The sequence below is a fragment of the Vulpes vulpes genome, chromosome 1 (genome assembly GCF_048418805.1).
Source record: "Vulpes vulpes isolate BD-2025 chromosome 1, VulVul3, whole genome shotgun sequence".
Classification (NCBI taxonomy): domain Eukaryota; kingdom Metazoa; phylum Chordata; class Mammalia; order Carnivora; family Canidae; genus Vulpes; species Vulpes vulpes.
The window spans coordinates 63,729,729-63,751,723 of NC_132780.1; the positions used below are offsets into that span (position 1 = coordinate 63,729,729).

At 43.4% G+C, this 21,995-nt stretch overlaps 1 protein-coding gene and 1 pseudogene across 1 annotated transcript in view; one reads left to right on the plus strand and one right to left on the minus strand.

Moving 5' to 3' along the window:
- SLC35F1 (solute carrier family 35 member F1) overlaps window positions 1–5,133 on the minus strand; it is a 381,287-nt gene extending 376,154 nt beyond the window's left edge. The window contains exon 1 of the mRNA XM_072765394.1: window positions 4,496–5,133. Coding sequence (XP_072621495.1) covers window positions 4,496–4,665 — 170 coding nt within the window. The 5' untranslated portion in view covers window positions 4,666–5,133. The remainder of the gene's footprint in view (window positions 1–4,495) is intronic.
- Window positions 5,134–10,290: 5,157 nt separating this feature from the next.
- LOC112922688 (protein LSM12-like) lies at window positions 10,291–21,511 on the plus strand (annotated as a pseudogene).
- Window positions 21,512–21,995: the final 484 nt, after the last annotated feature.

The window sequence follows — 21,995 nt, forward strand, 5'->3', positions numbered from 1 at the left end:
GAAAGAGCCTCACTATCAATTTTTCAACAAGAGCTTTCTGACTTGATAAAGGATAATCTAAATTATGTCTTCATCAACTGTACCTATTAGTTCAAGCATCATCCTGTTCCTTGGCAGCCATTCTGTTAGTTTACCATATTCTGTCCACCTTATTTAATGACTCATGATATATGTGACATGCACATATTGTCCTATCTTACACAGGTAACTTCCCATGTTGATTTTATTTAGGCTTGCTACCAACTCTCTAGGTATCCTCCTTAATGTTTCTTGGTTTTCAATTCAAAAATTCTTCAGACGTTTTAAAATTAATAAAATGAATCAAAACGTAAATTGGAAATCGGTTCTAAATGAAACAAATGGATGACCCAGCGTCACACGAGTGGATCCATTTTAGTGATTAGATATCCCTACTACAAGACTCGAAAAGGCAGAAACCCCTTTGTAACTTGAGACAACACAATGAATGTCTTGTGGGGAAGAAAGTGGGTCAAAACTAGAAATTCACAGTCATTTTTGTTAAGATCTGAAAATAATATTCAACTGGGAAAAGATAAATAAAACCATACACATGCAAAACACAAAACAAGCAACTACTTGTTTTTCACAAACATTTCATTAAGTGATCATTTTAGAAGATAAATCTCTGGCTACTCTATAGACTAGTGTCTACTCCTCTATCTTTCTAAGAAATCTACCAGGATTCAGCAGTTCTTGTGAAAGCGTCATCAACTGTTGCCCTTGAGGTGTTTTCTTTTTTTGTCATATACTGCTTGCCCATGACAGGGTAATAAATATTATTCCCTGCTAAGAAATAAATGAGGAAGAATTTGCCATATGTTTTCCTTGCTTGAACTGATACATTATTCTAAACCCTTGAGAATGAAAGAAATAACAATTATCTCAGCATTGGAATCATCTTGGATTTCCTGTGTCCTACTGCCAAAACAATTTTGAATACCACAGGGAGAAGAATGTGACACATCCCATTAACTGATTTTTAAAAATTACCTGGCACCTCCTTTTTCATCAAAATCTTGGATACTATTAGATCCTAATATAATTGCTTTACAGAAAGTGAGTTATCAATGAGATGCCCAATTGTCATGTACAAAATGCAGCAATCCAATTCTACAAGCTTATAAAAATTGGGGGGTGGGATGCTGAGGAGCTATACTGAGGAAAGTAAAATGATGCAGGACAACATCAGGCAGATTACACTAAGGTAACACTACATTTTCATTCTACGCTTCTTGAGAATAAGTTCCTACAATTAATTATTAATCAGTACTTTTCTTTTTACCTATCCCTGGGTAGATATAGATAGCATATGTGTTTGCATTTCTTCCTCTGGGTTGGCAGGTAGCTATTGTTACAGACTGCCACCAGTGGCAAGCAAATCATGGGCTTACGTTGCTCATAGTCTAACTAATGATCTCCATCTCACTGCACCATCCTCAGACTGTCAGCACTGCCCCTTTGGCCCAATGGGATGCTAAGAGCTAACTCACAGTGGTGCAATGTCCCATTCTGTCACTGAAGAGACTACTGGCCAGCTCACAGCAATAGAATGCTGCCAACCATAAATCTGCATGCCAAAAGTTGGAGGGATATTTTTTTATATTGGCTCTAAACTTCCAGATTTGCAACCTCACTTTCTGCTAACAGCTAACTTGCTGCATGCCAGAAGCAAATGAAAAAAAGCAACTGAAACCCAGAGGACAGTAAATTGATAGGGCAACGCAGGTAGAGGCTACAGAAATATTAAGGAAAAATGAAGAGTAAAAGAAGAAGAAAAAGAAGGGTGATAAAATGATCATAAGTTTTGAGAAAATGGACAATGCTTATGATTTGGCCCCAGTGGCCCAGCCTGATAACTATTACTGGCTAGATCCATCATACTTGGAGGGTTCAAACTAGAGGGGAGCCACAGCTAAATGCTGGCACAAGATCTCCAAAATTCCAGTTTCCTCCCACACTGTTGCTTGTAGAGCCCAGTCACTCAGCAGCCACTACCAATGGCCTCCTGTTGACATAATCAAGGCGCAGAAGCCAACCTCATCAGCATGCTAATGAAATTATTCCATTGAGATTTCTATATTTAATCTTTTTTTCAGTCTCCGTACCAAAGATGCTCCCTCTCAAAAGAAATCTTTTCGGGATCCCTGGGTGGCGCAGTGGTTTGGCGCCTGCCTTTGGCCCAAGGTGCGATCCTGGAGACCCGGGATCATATCCCACGTTGGGCTCCTGGTGCATGGAGCCTGCTTCTCCCTCTGCATGTGTCTCTGCCTCTCTCTCTCTCTCTCTCTCTCTCTGTGTGTGTGTGTGTGTGTGTGTGTGTGTGTGTGTGTGACTATCATAAATAAATAAAAATTTATTTAAAAAAAAGAAATCTTTTCTTCTCTCCCTTGAAGGATAAGGAAAGACCATTAACTCAATACAAAATACTACGTTGAAAATTCTCAAGAATTCTGAAAGACAACTAAACAAACGTTTTAGTTGAAGTGGGAAGGCTACTACCCTAGATAGGTTCCCATTCACAGATGCGCCTGTGATGACATGTCATTGACCCAATCTTTCCATCTAAAATCTTCCTCTAAAAATTGGGACTAGTACAGCTAATGTCACGCAGATCACTGAAGGCTTAGTAAAACACAAAGTTCTACTCTTGATGTACTAGGACTTCATTTGCTTGCGATGCTCCCACAGACCCACCTCAGGCAACAAAAATCCACTGAATGCATGAATTCATGCAGAGCTTTATACTCGCCCAAGTATTTTCTTTAGTATTATCTCATGACAAGAGCAGGAAGACAGGTATTATAAAACACATTTTACAAATGCAGAAACCGAGACCCAGGGAGATGCGCAGCTCTGCCCGGGAGCCACGTGGCTAGTTACTGGCTGCTGAGAGATGATGACAACCAAGTCTCCTCGGTGATCTTTTTATTCCGGACTCTAAGACTCATTAAATACCAAGAAACAATCTGCACGGAATCAAGAATAACTTAGAATCAAGGAAAGAAAAATGAACGCTTGCACCAGGTTTTTTTTTTCCTTCCAGTTTGATGACGGACAGTGATATTTAACATACTCTGCTTAAAAATCTAAACATCCAATGCCAAGATATTTACAATTAAAAAAAAAAAAAAAAAAAAAAAACACCGAGAGGTGTTCATGAGGATTAGGAAACCCACACACTATGCACCAAGCCAGCATCTTCTTGATTTGCTCTGGTCGCTTTTAAAGTGTAATATTCTGGAAGGTGTTGTCCTAACCTACAACTTGGAGGAAAGTAGAGGCTTGACTTCCTATTAGCAACTCATAATCTCCTCCAACGTGAATTTCTTGTGGTGTCCTAGTACATGGAAACCTACTGAAAGCTCACATACACGTCAAGTCTTCACTAGGCGTCTCCAATGGTTTGGGATTTGTTATACCTGATTTAAACCATGCTCCAAGCTTCCACTTCTGTACATATTTTTTGCTCCCACTACAGCTTGCAGCCGCGCGGAGTCCTATGCAGAGCCCCACGGGGGACTCGGCTACGCAGAGCACCGCCGCGCACAAACCTGTATGACCAGGGCGACCTTAAGAGTCCCCCGCACGGATGCATCCAGAAGGCACACACGCACTCGAATAGAAACACGCAAAACCAATTACCCGATTTTTCCTTTTTTTTTTTTTTTTTTTTTTTTTTAAAGCGTCAGCTCTTCGACCATTTCAAGTTACTTAAGTAGAAAAAGTGCCTTTCGCCCAACAGTTGCGCCAGGGCCCGCGTCTACGCGTCAACCCGGGTTCCCCTCCTAAAACGCCTCGTCCTTGGTGCGTCCACTGCGCAGCTCCCAGCGCGGTCTGCGCTCGCCTCCCCGGGCTCCGGGCCGCCCCCGCGCGCACCTTCCTCGCAGGCTCCTCGCGCCCCGCCTGGGTCCCCCCGGCCTCCAGCTCCGCGCTCCCGGGTCCCCGCGTGCGCGCGGGCGAGCGGCCACTGGAGGGGCGGACGGCGAGCAGCGGGGCCCCCGCCGCGACCTCGTGCCCCCGCCCCCGCGTGGAGGCTGGAGACCTCGGGCCCGGGGCGGGCGACCGCGCCTTCCCGCCTGCGCCCGGGCCCCCTGGGGGGGGTCCCTCCATCCCTCCCTCCATCCCTCCCTCCATCCCTCCCTCCATCCCTCCCTCCATCCCTCCCGCCCTCCGCGGTCCCCGGGGCGCAGAGCCGGGGTCGAGCGGGTAACGGGATGTGCACGCGCGGGGACGCGGCGCGAGTGCGGACCCGCCTCTCCGCGAACTCCCGCCCCGGACCCGCCGGCGCCGGCCGCCCGCGCGCCCCAGGGCTCCGCGCTCCGCTCCGGGACGAGCTGCCACGGCCTCCCCGCGGGCTCCGGGCGCACCGTCGCCGGGCGCCCTGCGAGTCCGTCCCGAGGGGCCTGGGGGCCGGGGGGGGGGAGCCCCAGCCCGCGCCCCGCGCCCCGCGCCCCGCGCCCCGCGCCCCGCTCACCTGTTCAGCACTTTGCGGATCCGCTGGCGGACGCCGGCCCGGGAGGAGGCGGACAGGCTGCCGCCGCCGCCGCCCTCGGCCGGCAGGTTCTCGATGGTGCTCACCACATGGTTCGGCGGGGCCGGCGGCGGCGGCTGCAGCGGCTGCGGCGGCGGCTCGGCGGGGATCATCGCGGCGGAGGCGGCGGCGGCGGCGGCGGCGGCGGCGGCGATCAGAACGCAGCCGGGCGCATCGTGCGCCGGCTCGGAGCCCGGGAACGCGCAGGGGACCCGGCCGGGCGGCCGCGGCCCGGGGAGGCGGCGCTGCCTGCGAGGCGGCGAGGCGGGGGGCGGGGGGCGGGGGGGCACCGGGGACCCGCCGCTGCGGCCGCCGCCGCCCAGCCCGCCGCTCACTCCGCTCCCGTCCGGGTGCGCGCCCCTGTCTCGGCCGCCGCCGCCCCGGCTCCTCCCGAGCCGCGTCCCCAAGTCCGGGCGCGCCCGCCAAGTGGCCGGGGAGGGGGTCGGCTCAGCCCACCCGCGCGGAGACCGCGGCTGGGGCTCCGGGCTTCGCGTCCCTCCCTCGGCGCCCCGGTCCCCGCACGCCCGGGCAGCTGCCGTCTGTGTCTCCCGGAGTGAGAGACCGAGAGTGAACCCGGAGAGCCGGGCGGGGGCGCCGCGGCGGCGGGAAGGGGGGCCGGGGCGGGGACACGCGCGCTCCGTCCTCGCCAGAGGGCGCTCGCGAGGCGCCTCTCGGCCGCGACCCTCCCCGCAGGTGCGCCCGAGGCCCTAGCGCGCGGTTGCGGAGCTTGCTTCGTTCGTTCGTCCGTTCGTTCATTCATTCATTCATTCATTCGTTGATTCGTTGCTGCCGTGAGGCTTGGGGGGAGCCCCTCCCTCTCTGGTTTGCGGCGGCCCCGCGCTCCCGCCGCCCCGCGGAACCTTAGCACCCGCTTCCCGGGACAGCGCCAGGGCCCCGCCCGCCCCGAGTTAAACACCCGGGCTCGAGTACCCTAACTTACTACCCCAACGCTCACCGCAACGGGCCCGGAGGAAGTGGGAGGAGAAACAACTTCGCACCAAGAATTCATTCTAGAAACTGGAGAGGAAGCACGCCAGGCCACAGCGCATCGGCTCGGCTCGGTGTTTGCAGCGCCCTGAAGGGAACGCAGGCAGATGCGCCTTCCAGCTGCGCCTCTGAAACTTGCCGGCAGACCCTCCCGCGGCGACCTGGTACTTAAGGCGCTGAGACACAGTCTCCTTTGTGCACGGAGGCCACGCGCGCCTTTCTCGCCCGTGGTGGTGTAAGAGTTAAAGGAGGCAAACCACCCAGCAGGGGGCCCTGATGGCTTCTTCACTGGGGCTCCGACCAGAGCAGCTCCACTCCCCAAAGGGAGACAAACCCCTGAGAATCTGGCACAGAAAACTTAGACCTAACACAAGACCGTATTTCTCTCGAAGGAAACTGATTTCCTGGCTCGGGCATCTCCGACGCCCATTGCTCCAGATTCCAGTTAAATAACTGACTCTTAAGAGAGTTGTATTTTCTTTTTTTCACATTTTCTTTTACCTAGATTGCCTGGATAGGGATCCGACTGTGAAAAATGACAGGCATTTTTTATTTATTTTTTTCTCTCCATGTTGGTGCAGCGTGTAGAATTACTTGCCCTGAACGTGGTTAAAAGGTAAGCATGCTAAATAAATAAATAAATAAATAAATAAATAAATAAATAAATAAATAAATAAATAAGCATGCTTACAGGAAGGCCTGCTAAGACCGCCACTGAGTCCAAATGCACAAATAAAAAAATACTGGTGATTTGCCAAGGAGAATGGGGTTGGGGGAAAAAATAACATTCCAGAAAGGAATGCGCTATGTGTGATTAACAAAAGGGAGAGGAGAGGATGACAAGATGAGATTCATTGTTTGGTTAAGAAGATGCCATCCCTTTAACAATATTGGGGCACCCTTTCTTTGACTATTAAAAATTTGAAGAAACAGCTGTCCAAAGAAACCCTCCCATCTATATTTCAATTTACAGAAAACCCGGTTAGTACCTGAAATAGCCCTGAGGTCTTTTTCTTTCTACAAAACTTAACCCAAATTAGAACATTTCCCCATTTATAATTAATATGCTGTTCTGTGCTTTCTCAAGAACCTTTCGCTCTGAGATTTTTCCGCCTCAGATTTGTACAAGACACCCTGAAGAATTGTTGCAAACAGGACCAAAGCTTGTCACCTCGTGGGCATTAAAATTCTAATAGATCACAATGAGTCTACCCTTGGGGGACCCACAAAATGTAGGAGATATTAACAAAATGCACTTCATCTCAACCTGGCAGTAAATCACGGTGGGAATCTCTCTGTTAAAACATTTGTGGTCATTTCATGTGTCTTCCTTGTAATGACTGGAAGGGTCCTCTTCCTTCACATTTGGCTTGTTTCCTTTTGAAAGTTTTTTGGCACATCACAACTCAGTGCTGTGTCTGCACTACAGGGTCTGCGTTTGTGTCTGGTCATTTCTCCGGATGGACCACTGAACCCAAATTTTCTAAATCTCCCCTGAGTCGGGAAGGAAGAAGGCCGGGATGGGAGAGGAACAAGATGAGAGATGTAAAATTTCTGTCCTGCTGTTAAGAAAAGACCTAATGCAGTCGCAAGCCTTATGTTTTCATTATTCTTTCTGGTAAAGGGGAGCATCGGATTTATATAGCCTCAGATCCATTCTTACCCTCCAGTTCCATGCTTCATGCTCATCTCCTAAGAAGCAGCAAAATAGCATTTGAGAGATAAGGAAACAGGTGTTAAAAGTGCACATGTGTCACCGTGGTGAGTCTGACATGGAATGAAACAAAAGAGATGTGGGGAAGGCCTATTTCCCTTCTCTCTGCTGCCTCTTTGGCCTCAAAATCCATTTTCCATGAGCTTGGGAAAAAATAAAAGGGGATGAAAGGCAATAGACTGTGGATCTCTATGTATTTTCATAGCCGGGGCGTGTGGATTCCAAGATCACATTGCTCAGTTCACCCCTCTTTGACCAGGTATAGTTAATGATGCCACACCATGGCAAAATTTCGATCCCACCCTTACTATTACATCATCTGATTTTCACTTAACCCAGTGCTAGCTTTGTTGGATTCCTTTAGGAGGTAGAAATTGACTCTCAGCTCCACCTTCTTTAATGGTGCTCATTTTGAAGACATTTCCACTCATGTAGGGAAGAGTAGGATCTAGCCTGTGTTTCAGTCCTCAGAGTCACCAGGCATTTTGACTCCTCTGTTTCACATAGACTGTACTGGTGTGTTGTATTGGATAAAAGCTTCACAGTCATGCTCCTGAAGTGACTGATGATTCTCTCCAAATTGCTGAATAGTCGCCTGGAATTGCTTGTGTTGCTCCAAGTGCCCAGTGACCCATCTGCTCTACCTGTGCCATTCTCTTACTCTTTTTCTTTCTCTCTTAAATCTTGCTGAATCTACTCAAAACACACTACTAAACACATGGCAGCTAGAATGATAGAGCATCAGAGTTTTGATTTACGTGATTGAATTCACACAGGAGAGAAGAAAACAAAGCTGGTGGGAAACTTACAGAAGGAAAGGGAAAGGAGTAGAATGGGTAGGTCTTTACATTTAGATCCAAGCAATGGATAAAATAATTGGTAGATCAAACTGGCAGAACTTCAGCAAGGCTCCTCATTGTTAAAGACAGTCTGTAGAGGGTATTGGTGGATATAAGAAAGATGCACAGAGCAAGGAAACAGACAATGAGCAACAGGCTTCAAAGACTGTTCACACTGACTCTTTCTTTTGTGTTTGGGAAACAGTTCTTTGGGGGAAACTCTGAACACTGCTTGCAGGTTTATAAATAACCTTTCCTGATAAGAGACATGGAGTGCTCAGAGAAGGAGATTGGTGTTATTAGTTGGGAATAAGGGCTAATTTTCCAGGGTCAGACTACATTATGATAGGTTAAAAATTTCTAAGTATTATTTGCCAAGTATTCCATTTCTGAAAGCATAAGATGGCCTATCTCCCATAGTGACATGATAAGTGCCCGACAACAAAAATCTTGCCATATTTGGCAATGGCATGATCCAGTAGTACCAGTTTCTTCATGGTCATCCTAATATCTCAGGACATTAGCCAAAAAAATATGTAAATGATAGTCAGGTTAGGCTGCTATAACAAAATGCCACAGACTCAACACACATTTATTTCTTAGTTCTGGAGGCCAGGAAATCCAAAATCAAGGCACCAACAGATTCAGTGTCTGGTGAGAGCCTACTTCCTGGTTTGCAAAGGTTTGGCCACCTTCTTGCTGTATCCTCACATGGTGGAGAAAGATCATCTCTCTCATGTCTCCTATAAGGGTACTAATACAATTCATGGGGGCTTTATCTAATTATCTAATCATTATCTAATTATCTAATTATCTCCCAAAGACCCACCCTTGAATACTATCACACTGGGGATTAGGGTTTCAATATATAAATTGGTGGAGAGGGAGGAGGGGACAGAGACATTCATTTCATAGGAATGCCCCAGAAACATTCACTGTTTTAACTTTTTTGGCAATATATAGGATAATTTATTATTTTGGTTTGTTGGAGTATTACTACATAAAATTTTTTTAAGGATTTTATTTATTTATTCATAGGAGACAGAGAGAGAGAGAGAGAGAGGCAGAGGGAGAAGCAGGCTCCATGCAGGCAGCCCGATGTGGGATTCGATCCCGGGAGTCCGGGATCAGGCCCTGGGCTGAAGGCAGACGCTCAACCGCTGAGCCACCCAGGCATCTCTACTATGTAAAATTTATATGTGGTTTTAAGAAAATATTATAGAGAAGTTTCATTGCAACTTTAAATTCCACATTAAGAAGAGACAGAGCCAATGACACCCCCCCAACAATAATTTCTTTAGAAGGCTGATGTAAAAAAAAACACAGAAAATATTCTTAACTGTTAAGATATGAATTAGATTCTAAATGCATTCTCTATCATATAAGACATGGAGAAAAAAGAACAAAGAAAATTCTTAAGTTTACCATTTGCAAGAGGAGTTTATGTGACTTCAATAATCTCTTATCTAGGCATTTAGTAGTATAAATTCAAAATTTGTGTAGGAATTATGAAAAGAAATAATATTTCTTAGAGGGAGTACAAGGTTTATTCAAACATTTAAAATAATTTAAAATAATCAGTTACAAACACTATTTTAAATATAGATACCAATTCTCTCTGAATAGGGCAGCAAAATCCTTATATAAACCTCATTTATCATTTTTAACTGATGACACCAATAACCTCTCCCTCTAAACATTTTAATTCACAAAAATATTAATGCAAAGTTTTGATAAAATTGTAGTGATTCGTGTGGAATTTATATACTGACTCGCCAGTGACTACCTGGGAAGAAACTATGTTAGAGTAGAAATTGAAGCCAAAGAAATCTCGGTTCCAAATCCAGCTCCATTGACTTAGCTGGGTTAATTTTAGTTCTTAAAACTTTCTAAGCATCAGTTTCCTAATCAATAAAAATGAGGATAATAATGTATACTTTGCAGGACGCACATAGACTAGCAATAATGCATATAAAGAATCTGGCATAAAACGTATTCAAAAAAACAATTGATCTGGATTTGAATACGATGGAGTGGATGGCATTAGAATTAACTGTCCCCACGAATAATTCTAAAAGCTGTATTAAATATTAGACAATGTAAGGTCATGATCCTCTAGAGAAAAGAAACATAAAAGAAATGAAACATATTAGCACCTTAGATGAGCCCCATATTCATCTCAGCTTCACCTTGAGGGCATGTCCATGTTCAGAGAAATAGTACCCAATCAGAGAGTGGTAGAGGAGACAGATCCTAGAGTTTAGAACTGCAAAGACCACTGGGATTTTCTGGAGAGGGTTTTAGAAAGGAGGGACCTAGGAGAAGGAGCCTAAAAAACGTCGTGTGAAAATTGCACTCAGAGCCAACTCTTGAAAAATACGTGTGCACAGCACAGTTCTGGGAGGCCCAGCAAAGAAAGCTGTAGAGCAGGACAGAGATTTTAGATGGAGCACTGTTGGGAGGGCAGAGGTTGGGATTTATGCCCAGTGATTACAGAGAGTATTTGGTGAACTCCCAAGGCTTCAGGTGAAGACTCAAAGGCCATACCCTAAGTATAAGGACCATGTCATAGCAGTAAGAGCTAAGTAACAATGATAGATCTTCCCTAAGAGAGCCAAAAATCAAACCTCAACATGAAAGAGGCGATGTTTGCCTTCCTGATTAAAATTTAATGTTCTGTTGAGAAAAATATCATCATCCAAGATCTGTATTGCCTATACTCACAACATTCAACAAGTAACCAAAAATTACTACATATACAAAGAAGCAGGAAAAAAAGTTACTAATAATCCATAGCAGGGGTTAGAAATGTTCTCTGTTAAAAGAGCAAGCAATAAATATTGTAGGCTTTGTAGGCCATATGGTCTCTGTTGCAACTACTCTGCTGTTGCAGTGTGAACGCAGCCACTGACAATAGGTAAATGAATGAATATGGCTGTGTTTCTATAAAACTTTAGACCTAAGCACTGAAATTTAAGTTTCATATAATTTTCACATGCCAAGAAATATTCCTTTTTTCATCCAATTAAAAATGTAAGACCTATTCTAGGCTTGGGGATATATAAAAAGAGACAAATATTAGTCATAAACATAGGTGCAAAAATCCTCAACAGAATATTAGAAAAGCAACTCCAACAACATACAAAAAAAAAAAAAAAAAAAAAGATTATATGCCATGACCAAGTAGGATTTATCCTAGGAACACAAGGCTGGCTTCACATCTGAAAATCAATTAATGTCATAGACCATATTAATCAAATAAAGAACACATTTTCATGAGCATTTGACAAAATCCAATACCCATGCACAATAAAAATCTTTTAAAAATGAGTTATAGAAGGGAATTTCCTGAATCTGAAAGAACACCTAAAAATAACTACAGTAAAAACCGTATTTAATATTTAAAGACCAAATGCCCCCAAGTTCAGGAATAAGCCAAGAATATCTGTTCTCACCATTTTTACTCAATGTTGTATTAGAGGATCTAGTCAATTCAATGAGCAAGAAAAGGTATTTAAAGGCATCCAGATAGGAAAGAAAAAAGTAAATCTATCTCTATTCACAGACGGCATGATCTTATATGTAGAATATCTTAAGGAATCTATTAAAAATCACTATTACAACTAACACACAAATGACACACAAATATAGCAAGGTTGCTGAATATCAGATCGCTATACATAAATTAATTGTATTTCTATACACTAGTCATGAACAGTCTGAAAATGAAATTAAATAATTCCATTAAAATAAATCAAAAAATAAATAAAATACTTAGGGAATAGATCCAACAAAAGTAGTACAAGATGTATACCTGAAAAATGGTAAAAGATTATTGAAATAAATTGAAGAAGATCTAAGGAACTGGAAAGCCATCCCATGTTCATGAATCAGGAGACATAATATGGTTAAGACAGCAGTACTCCTCAAATTTATCTACAGATTTAATATAATCCCTATAAAAATCAATCCAGGCTTTTTTTTTTACAAGAACTGACAAGCTGATCTACAAATTTATTATGGAAATACAAAATATCTTACTTTCATAGTCTAAACAATTTTGAAGAATGAACTTGGAGGATTTTCACTTCCCACTTTCAAATTTACTATCACACTACAGTTATCAAGACAGTATGATACTGGCTTAAGGAAAGACACAGAAATCAATGAAACAGAACTGAGAGTCCAGAAATAAGTCCTTATATTTATGATCAATTGAGTGATTTGCCCAGAAAATTCACTGGGGAGAATCTTTCCTGTAAATGGTGCTGGGACAATTGGATATCCATATGCAAAAGATGAACGTAGACTTTTGCCTCACACCATACACAAAAATTAACTCAAGGTGGATGACATTTTTTTTAAAGATTTTATTTATTTATTATTTATTTGAGAGACGGAGAACTTGAGCTGGGAGAGGGGCAGAGGGAAAAAGAATCCTCAGCAGACTCCTCATGAGTGCAGAGCTAGATGCAGAGCTCCATCTCATGATCCTGAAATCATGATCTAAGTCAAAATCAAGAGACAGGTGCCCAATTGACTGTGCCATCCAGACACACCTGGATGACATATTTAAATGGGCAATCTAAGGGCACCCCGGTGGCTCAGCCAGTTAAGTGCCTACCTTCAGATTGGGTCATGATCCTAGGGTCCTGGGATAGAGCCCCATGTCGGGCTTCGTGCCCCTCACGTCCTGCTCCTCAGGGAGCTTGCTTTTCCTTCTCCCTCTGACGCTCTCCCTGCTTGTGGTTTCTCTCCCTCTCTCTCAAATAAATAAATAAAATATTAATTAATTAAATGCATAATCAAAAACAATACAACTTTTATATCAACACATAGGATAAAATCTTTGAGACTTTGAATTAAGCAGTTTTTTGATATGACACTAAAAGCATGGTCCATAAACAAAAAAGTTGAAGTAAACTTCATCAAAATTCAAAACTGCTTTAAAATATATCATTAAGACATGAAAATATGGAGGTGCCTGAGTGGCTCAATTGATTGTCAGACTCTTGATTTCAGCTCAGGTCATGATCTCAGGATCACAAGATTAAGTCCCACAACAGGCTCTGTGCTTGACACAGAGTCTGCCTGAGATTCTTTCTCCCTCTCTCTTCCTCCCCTTCTGCTGCTCCTCCCATTCCCATTCCCTCTCTCTAAAATAAATAAATAAATAAATAAATAAATAAATAAATAAATAAATAAATAAAATTTTTTAAAAAAAGAAATGGAAATACAAGCAACAGATCAGGAGGAAAATATTTGTAAAACACACATCTGATGAAGGATATACAGATAAACAGTTGCAGAGTATATAAAGGATTGTTACAACTCAATAGGAAGCAAGCAAACCATTCAAAAATAAGCAAAAGATTTGAATAAACATTTCACCAAAGAAGATGTATGAATAGCTAATAAGCATGTAAACATCATTAGTCAGTAGGAAACTGTAAATTAAAACCACAATGAGATATCATTTCACACCCACTAGGATGGCTATAATAAAAAAGACAATTACTAATGTTGGCAAGATGTGAAGAACAGAAACACTGATACATTGTTGCTAGGAATATAAAATGGTGAACCACTTTGGAAAACAGTTGGAAATTTCTTAAAAAGTTAAACATAAAGTTACCACTTGACCTAGATATTCCACTTCCCGGTATCTACCCGAGAGAAATGCATATGTTATATACCCACACAGAGACTTGCATATAAATGTTTCTAGAATCATTATTCATAATAGCCCCAAATTGGAAAAAACCTAAAAGTCAATCAACTGATCAATGGATAGACAAAAATGTGCTATAAGAAAAATATTACTCACCAGGAAAAAGGAATCAACGACTGATACACACAAGCTGAGATGGATGAACCTCAAATATTCTGCTAAGTGAAGGAAGGCAGACACAAGGAGCACAGAACATTTGATTCTACTTATATCAAATGTTCAGAACAGGCAAATCTACGGAGATAGAATATAAAGTAGTGGTTACCTGGGACAAGTTTGGGAGGATTAATAGCAAATAGTAGGCTGCTCTCCCAAGATGGTGGCTGCTCTGGGTGGAGTACTGAAGCACTGGGAGCCACGCATCCTGAGGGAGTGACAGGAGCCTCAGCTGCTTGGTGAATGGTAGCCTTCCACTACTAGTCTGAAATGCTGGCTTTAAAACGTTTCTCGGGATCCCTGGGTGGCGCAGCGGTTTAGCGCCTGCCTTTGGCCCAGGGCGTGATCCTGGAGACCCAGGATCGAATCCCAGGTCGGGCTCCTGGTGCATGGAGCCTGCTTCTCTCTCTGCCTATGTCTCTGCCTCTCTCTCTCTCTCTCTCTCTCTCTCTCTCTCTCTCTCTGTGACTATCATAAATAAATAATTAAAAAAAAAAAAAACGTTTCTCTTCCAGTGGAAAGCCCAACCATGCAGACATCTTCTTGCTCATAAATTTACAGTATGTTTTTTTTAATAAATTAATTTTTTATTGGTGTTCAATTTACCAACATACAGAATAACACCCAGTGCTCATCCCGTCAAGTGCCCCCCTCAGTGCCCGTCACCCATTCATCCCCACCCCCCACCCTCCTCCCCTTCCACCACCCCTTGTTCGTTTCCCAGAGTTAGAGGAGTCTCTCATGGTCTGTCACCCTCACTGATACTTCCCACTCATTTTCTCTCCTTTCCCCTTTATTCCCTTTCACTATTATTTATATTCCCCAAATGAATGAGAACATACACTGTTTGTCCTTATCCCATTGACTTACTTCACTCAGCATAATACCCTCCAGTTCCATCCACGTTGAAGCAAATGGTGGGTATTTGTTGTTTCTAATGGCTGAGTAATATTCCATTGTATACATAGACCACATCTTCTTTATCATTCATCTTTCGATGGACACCGAGGCTCCTTCCACAGATTGGCTATTGTGGACATTGCTGCTGGAAACATCGGGGTGCAGGTGTCCCGGCGTTTCATTGCATCTGAATCTTTGGGGTAAATCCCCAAGAGTGCAATTGCTGGGTCGTAAGGCAAGTCTATTTTTAACTCTTGAGGAACCTCCACACAGTTTTCCAGAGTGTCTGCACCAGTTCATATTCCCACCAACAGTGCAGGAGGGTTCCCTTTTCTCCGCATCCTCTCCAACATTTGTGGTTTCCTGCCTTGTTAACTTTCCCCATTCTCACTGGTGTGAGGTGGGATCTCATCGTGGTTTTGATTTGTATTTCCCTGATGACAAGTGATGCAGAGCATTTTCTGATGTGCGTGTTGGCCATGTCTATGTCTTCCTCTGTGAGATTTCTCTTCATGTCTTTTGCCCATTTCATGATTGGCTTGTTTGTTTCTTTAGTGTTGAGTTTAATAAGTTCTTTATAGGTCTTGGAAACTAGCCCTTTATCTGATAGGTCATTTGCAAATATCTTCTCCCATTCTGTAGGTTGTCTTTTAGTTTTGTTGACTGTATCCTTTGCTGTGCAAAAGCTTTTTATCTTGATGAAGTGCCAATAGTTCATTTTTGCTTTTGTTTCTTTTGCCTTTGTGGATGTATTTTGCAAGAAGTTACTATGGCCAAGTTCAAAAAAGGTGTTGCCTGTGTTCTCCTCTAGGATTTTAATGGAATCTTGTCTCACATTTAGATCTTTCATCCATTTTGAGTTCATCTTTGTGTATGGTGAAAGAGAGTGGTCTAGTTTCATTCTTCTGCATGTGCATGTCAAATTTTCCCAGCACCATTTATTGAAGAGACTGTCTTTCTTCCAATGGATAGTCTTTCCTCCTTTATCGAATATTAGTTGGCCATAAAGTTGAGGGTCCACTTCTGGGTTCTCTATTCTGTTCCATTGATCTATGTGTCTGTTTTTGTGCCAGTACCACACTGTCTTGATGACCACAGCTTTGTAGTACAACCTGAAATCTGGCATTGTGATGCCCCCAGATATGGTTTTCTTTTTTAAAATTCCCCTGGCTATTCGGGGTCTTTTCTGATTCCACACAAATCTTAAAATAATTTGTTCCAACTCTCTGAAGAAAGTCCATGGTATTTTGATAGGGATTGCATTAAACGTGTAAATTGCCCTGGGTAACGTTGACATTTTCACAATATTAATTCTGCCAATCCATGAGCATGGATATTTTTCCATCTCTTTGTGTCTTCCTCAATTTCTTTCAGAAGTGTTCTATAGTTTTTAGGGTATAGATCTTTTACCTCTTTGGTTAGGTTTATTCCTAGGTATCTTATGCTTTTGGGTGCAATTGTAAATGGAATGACTCCTTAATTTCTCTTTCTTCAGTCTCATTGTTAGTGTATAGAAATGCCATTGATTTCTGGGCATTGATTTTGTATCCTGCCACGCTACCAAATTGCTGTATGAGTTCTAGCAATCTGGGGGTGGAGGCTTTTGGGTTTTCTATGTAGAGTATCATGTCATCGGCGAAGAGGGAGAGTTTGACTTCTTCTTTGCCAATTTGAATGCCTTTAATCTCTTTTTGTTGTCTGATTGCTGAGGCTAGGACTTCCAGTACTATGTTGAATAGCAGTGGTGAGAGTGGACATCCTTGTCTTGTTCCTGATCTTAGGGGAAAGGCTCCCAGTGCTTTCCCATTGAGAATGATATTTGCTGTGGGCTTTTTGTAGATGGCTTTTAAGATGTTGAGGAATGTTCCTTCTATCCCTACACTCTGAAGAGTTTTGATCAGGAATGGATGCTGTATTTTGTCAAATGCTTTCTCTGCATCTAATGAGAGGATCATATAGTTCTTGGTTTTTCTCTTGCTGATATGATGAATCACATTGATGGTTTTACGAGTGTTGAACCAGCCTTGTGTCCCGGGGATAAATCCTACTTGGTCATGATGAATAATTTTCCTAATGTACTGTTGGATCCTATTGGCTAGTATCTTGTTGAGAATTTTTGCATCCATGTTCATCAGGGATATTGGTCTGTAATTCTCCTTTTTGGTGGGGTCTTTGTCTGGTTTTGGAATTAAGGTGATGCTGGCCTCATAGAACGAATTTGGAAGTACTCCATCTCTTTCTATCTTTCCAAACAGCTTTAGTAGAATAGGTATGGTTTCTTCCTTAAACGTTTGATAGAATTCCCCTGGGAAGCCATCTGGCCCCGGACTCTTGTGTCTTGGGAGGTTTTTGATGACTGCTTCAATTTCCTCCCTGGTTATTGGCCTGTTCAGGTTTTCTATTTCTTCCTGTTCCAGTTTTGGTAGTTTGTGGCTTTCCAGGAATGCGTCCATTTCTTCTAGATTGCCTAATTTATTGGCGTATAGTTGTTCATATGTTTTTAAAATCGTTTGTATTTCCTTGGTGATGGTAGTGATCTCTCCTTTCTCATTCATGATTTTATTAATTTGAGTCTTCTCTCTCTTCTTTTTAATAAGGTTGGCTAATGGTTTATCTATCTTATTAATTCTTTCAAAGAACCAACCCTTGGTTCTGTTGATCTGTTCCACAGTTCTTCTGGTCTCGATTTTGTTGAGTTCTGCTCGAATTTTAATTAACTTCTTCTGCTGGTTGTAGGATCTATCTGCTGTTTTTTCTCTAGCTCCTTTATGTGTAAGGTTAGCTTTTGTATTTGAGTTCTTTCCAGTTTTTGACTTGTATTGGGAAAAGGAGAAAAAGAGAGGAGAGAAAGAAGGAAAGAAAAGAGATGTATTGTGATGTATTTCCCCCTTAGGACTGCTTTTGCTGCATCCCAAAGATTTTGAATGGTTGCATCTTCAGTCTCATTAGTTTCCATGAATCTTTTTTTTTTAAGATTTTTATTTATTTATGATAGTCACACACACACACACACAGAGAGAGAGAGAGAGAGAGAGAGAGGCAGAGACACAGGCAGAGGGAGAAGCAGGCTCCATACACCGGGAGCCCGACGTGGGATTCGATCCCGGGTCTCCAGGATCGCGCCCTGGGCCAAAGGCAGGCCCCAAACCACTGTGCCACCCAGGGATCCCTCCATGAATCTTTTTAATCCTTCCTTAATTTCCTGGTTGACCCTTTCATCTTTTAGCAGGATGGTCCTTAACCTCCACGTGTTTGAGGTCCTTCCAAACTTCTTGTTGTGATTTAGTTCTAATTTCAAGGCATGGTCTGAAATGCAGGGGTCTGAGAATATTCAGGGGATGATCCCAATCTTTTGGTATCAGTTCAGACCCGATTTGTGACCCAGTATGTGGTCTATTCTGGAGAAAGTTCCATGTGCACTTGAGAAGAATGTGTATTCAGTTGAGTTTGGATGTAAAGTTCTGTAGATATCTGTGAAATCCATCTGGTCCACTGTATCATTTAAAGCTCTCGTTTCTTTGGAGGTGTTATGCTTAGAAGACCTATTGAGGGTAGAAAGAGCTAGATTGAAGTCACCAAGTATAAGTGTATTATTATCTAAGTATTTCTTCAGTTTGGTTATTAATTGGTTTAAATATTTGGCAGCTCCCACATCCAGGGCATATATATTGAGGATTGTTAAGTCCTCTTGTTGGATAGATCCTTTAAGTATGAGATAGTGTCCCTCTTCATCTCTCACCACAGTCTTCGGGGTAAATTTTAGTTTATCTGATATAAGGATGGCTACCCCTGCTTTCTTTTGAGGACCATTTGAAAGGTAAATGGTTCTTCAACCTTTCATTTTTAGGTTGTAGGTGTCCTTCTGTCTAAAATGAGTCTCTTGTAGACAGCAAATAGATGGGTCCTGCTTTTTTATCCAGTCTGAAACCCTGCACCTTTTGATGGGGTCATTAAGCCCGTTCACGTTCAGAGTTACTATTGACAGATATGAGTTTAGTGTCATCATGATATCTAGTCAGTCCTTGTTTTTGTGGATAGTTCCACTGAACTTCTTCTTAAAGGGGAATTTTAAGAGTCCCCCTTAAAATTTCTTGCAGAGCTGGTTTGGAGGTTACATATTCTTTCAGTTCCTGTCTGTCTTGGAAGCTCTTTATCTCTCCTTCCATTTTGAATGAGAGCCTTGCTGGATAAAGTATTCTTGGTTGCATGTTCTTCTCATTTAGGACCCTGAATATATCCTGCCAGCCCTTTCTGGCCTGCCAGGTCTCTGTGGAGAGGTCTGCTGTTACCCTGATACTCCTCCCCATAAAAGTCAGGGATTTCTTGTCTCTTGCAGCTTTAAAGATCTTCTCTTTATCTTTGGAATTTGCAAGCTTAGCTATTAAATGTAGAGGTGTTGAACGGTTTTTATTGATTTTAGGGGGGGATCTCTCTATTTCCTGGATCTGAATGCCTGTTTCCCTTCCCAGATTCGGAAAGTTTTCAGCTATGATTTGTTCAAATACATATTCTGGCCCTCTGGCCCTTTCGGTGCCGTCGGGAACCCCAATTAAACGTAGTTTTTTCTTCCTCAGGCTGTCGTTTATTTCCCTTAATCTGTCTTCATGGTCTTTTAATTGTCTGTCTCTTTTTTCCTCAGTTTTCCCTCTTTGCCATCAACTTGTCTTCTGTCACTCACTCGTTCTTCCACCTCGTTAACCCTCGTCGTTAGGACTTCTAGTTTGGATTGCATCTCATTCAATTGATTTTTAATTTCTGCCTGATTGGATCTAAATTCTGCAGTCATGAAGTCTCTTGAGCCCTTTATGCTTTTTTCTAGAGCCACCAGTAGCTGTATAATAGTGCTTCTGAATTGGCTTTCTGACATTGAATTGTAATCCAGATTTTGTAACTCTGTGGGAGAGAGGACTGTTTCTGATTCTTTCTTTTGAGGTGAGGTTTTCCTTCTAGTCATTTTGCTCAGTGCAGAGTGGCCAAAAACAAGTTGTATTGGGAAAAGGAGAAAAAGAGAGGAGAGAAAGAAGGAAAGAAAAGAGAAAAAGAAAAAAGGAAGAAAAAAAGGAAAAAAGAGAAGAAAAAGAAAGAAAGGAAAAAAAAAGGTGGGGGAAGCAAACAGAAATCAAAAGCAAACAAACAAACAAAAAAAAACAAAAACAAAAACAAAAACAAAAAAACACAGGGAGTATCTTCCGATTCTGTATACTTTAAGTCCCTTGACTTCCCCTGGAACTTGTCCATCTAGCTGGTTCTCTGGGGGAGGGGCCTGTTGTGCTGATTCTCAGGTGTTAGCACTTGGGGGAGCTGCTCTGCCCCCCGCCTGGTGCAGGGCTCAGTGGGGGTTGTTTACCCCGTGAGGCCCCAGGAGGAAGCCACAGTGGCGGGGGCAGCTCTGGAGCCCTGGACTCAGCTCCTGCAGTAACTACGGAGCTCTCGGTCTGCAGGGCCTGGACGCTCCGGGGCGGGGCCGCTGATCTGCTCAGCTCGGGGCAGGAGCGTCCTTGCTGTCCTGGGCCCTCCCGGCCTCTGCCTGTCCCGGGGGAGGCCGGATCCTGGGCTGTGTCCCGGCGCCCTGTGCTCCGGGGCCTGCGCTGTTGGATTCGCACTCCCGCCCCGCAGCCCCCTCCGCGGAGCCGCCGCCCGAGCCCCTCCGAGCTGCTCCGGGCCCCGCCGAGCGCTGCAGCCCTTAGGGAGCTCGGCGCACTCTCCCCGGGGCAGGTGCCTGTTACTGTCCCAGGGAGCCCGAGGGCATCTCCGCCTTTCTGGGGATCCTGCTCCAATTCCCCGGGAGGCCTTTCCGCGGGGAAGGTTGGTGCAGCTCCTGCTCCTCCGGGACGGGGCTCTCCTGTCCTGGGGACACTCACCCCGGCCTCAGCCCGGCTCCTCGCGGGGCCCCTCCCCCTTGGAGGCCTTTTGTGTCTTTATTTCGTTTTCCCCGTCTTCCTACCTTGATAGAAGCGCGAACTCTTCTCACTGGAGCGTTCCAGCTGGTCTCTCTTTAAATCTCAGGCCGAATTCGTAGATTTTCAGGATGATTTGAAGGTTATCTAGGTAATTTGGTGGGGACAGGTGATTTGGGGACCCTACTCTTCCGCCATCTTGCCCCTCCTCCCCCTACAGTATGTTTTAGAAGTGGAGATAATTAATAATGGAACAAGAAACCTAACTGCATTCAATGTAAGTAAGCTTGCCAGCAAGCACAGACAGGAAAAGAAAAGAAGCTGAGCTAGGCCCAGTGCTGGTGTCTCACTAAAGAGCCTGCAGCTCTTCCAGACCATACACAAGAACTTTAGAGACTGTAAATGACAAGAAAAAATCATAGTCATGGAAGATGTTGTTTATACACCCCTCACATCAGGTGGAAAACTATAAAAGCAAGCAAAGGGAGGAGTACACTGAGCCATGTACATAAAATAGTTTAAAAATACTTTAGAGATGTGTAAAGCCAAAAGATACTGCAGGGTTCATAAGCCCTGCAACCACTAAAGGAGGTTGCCCTTGTCATCCAGTATCCACACACATGGAAGACTCTTCTAGTGCCCAGCCAACAAGGTATGGTGGTGGCTTCAGCGGAGACAGGCCAGGGGAGAGAAGGAATCCTATATTTCCTGCTGGCTCTTGTTAACAAAGAATGAACATTTCCAAATCTCAGACTTGAACAAACAAAGCACCCAACAAAAAAGAGCAAGAGAAGAATTTAAAAGTTGGGGGGGGGGGGGGGAACGGCAAATAATAAATAAACAATACATAATAAAACTTACTTATGATGATTATTGAACAATTAGATAAATTTACTAAAAATCATTGATTTGTAAGCATGATATGGGTGAATTTTATGATATGCAAAATATGCCTTAATAAAGTTGAAAAACATCACCTATATCCTCAAAAAGTAAGAGAAGATTTTGAAAACTTCAAGTAGAAACAGAATGACACACATACAAAAAACAAAATCAACTTTTAGAAATTAAAATATTTGAAGGAGGAATGAAAAACCCAATAGATGGTATGCAAGATAAATCTAATGAATTCACTTTGAAATTTAAAAAAAAAAGTGGAAAAAAGATAAAAATGGTAAGAAAATCAGAAAGTCAGTTAAGGGTGTCAGCATTTGAAAAA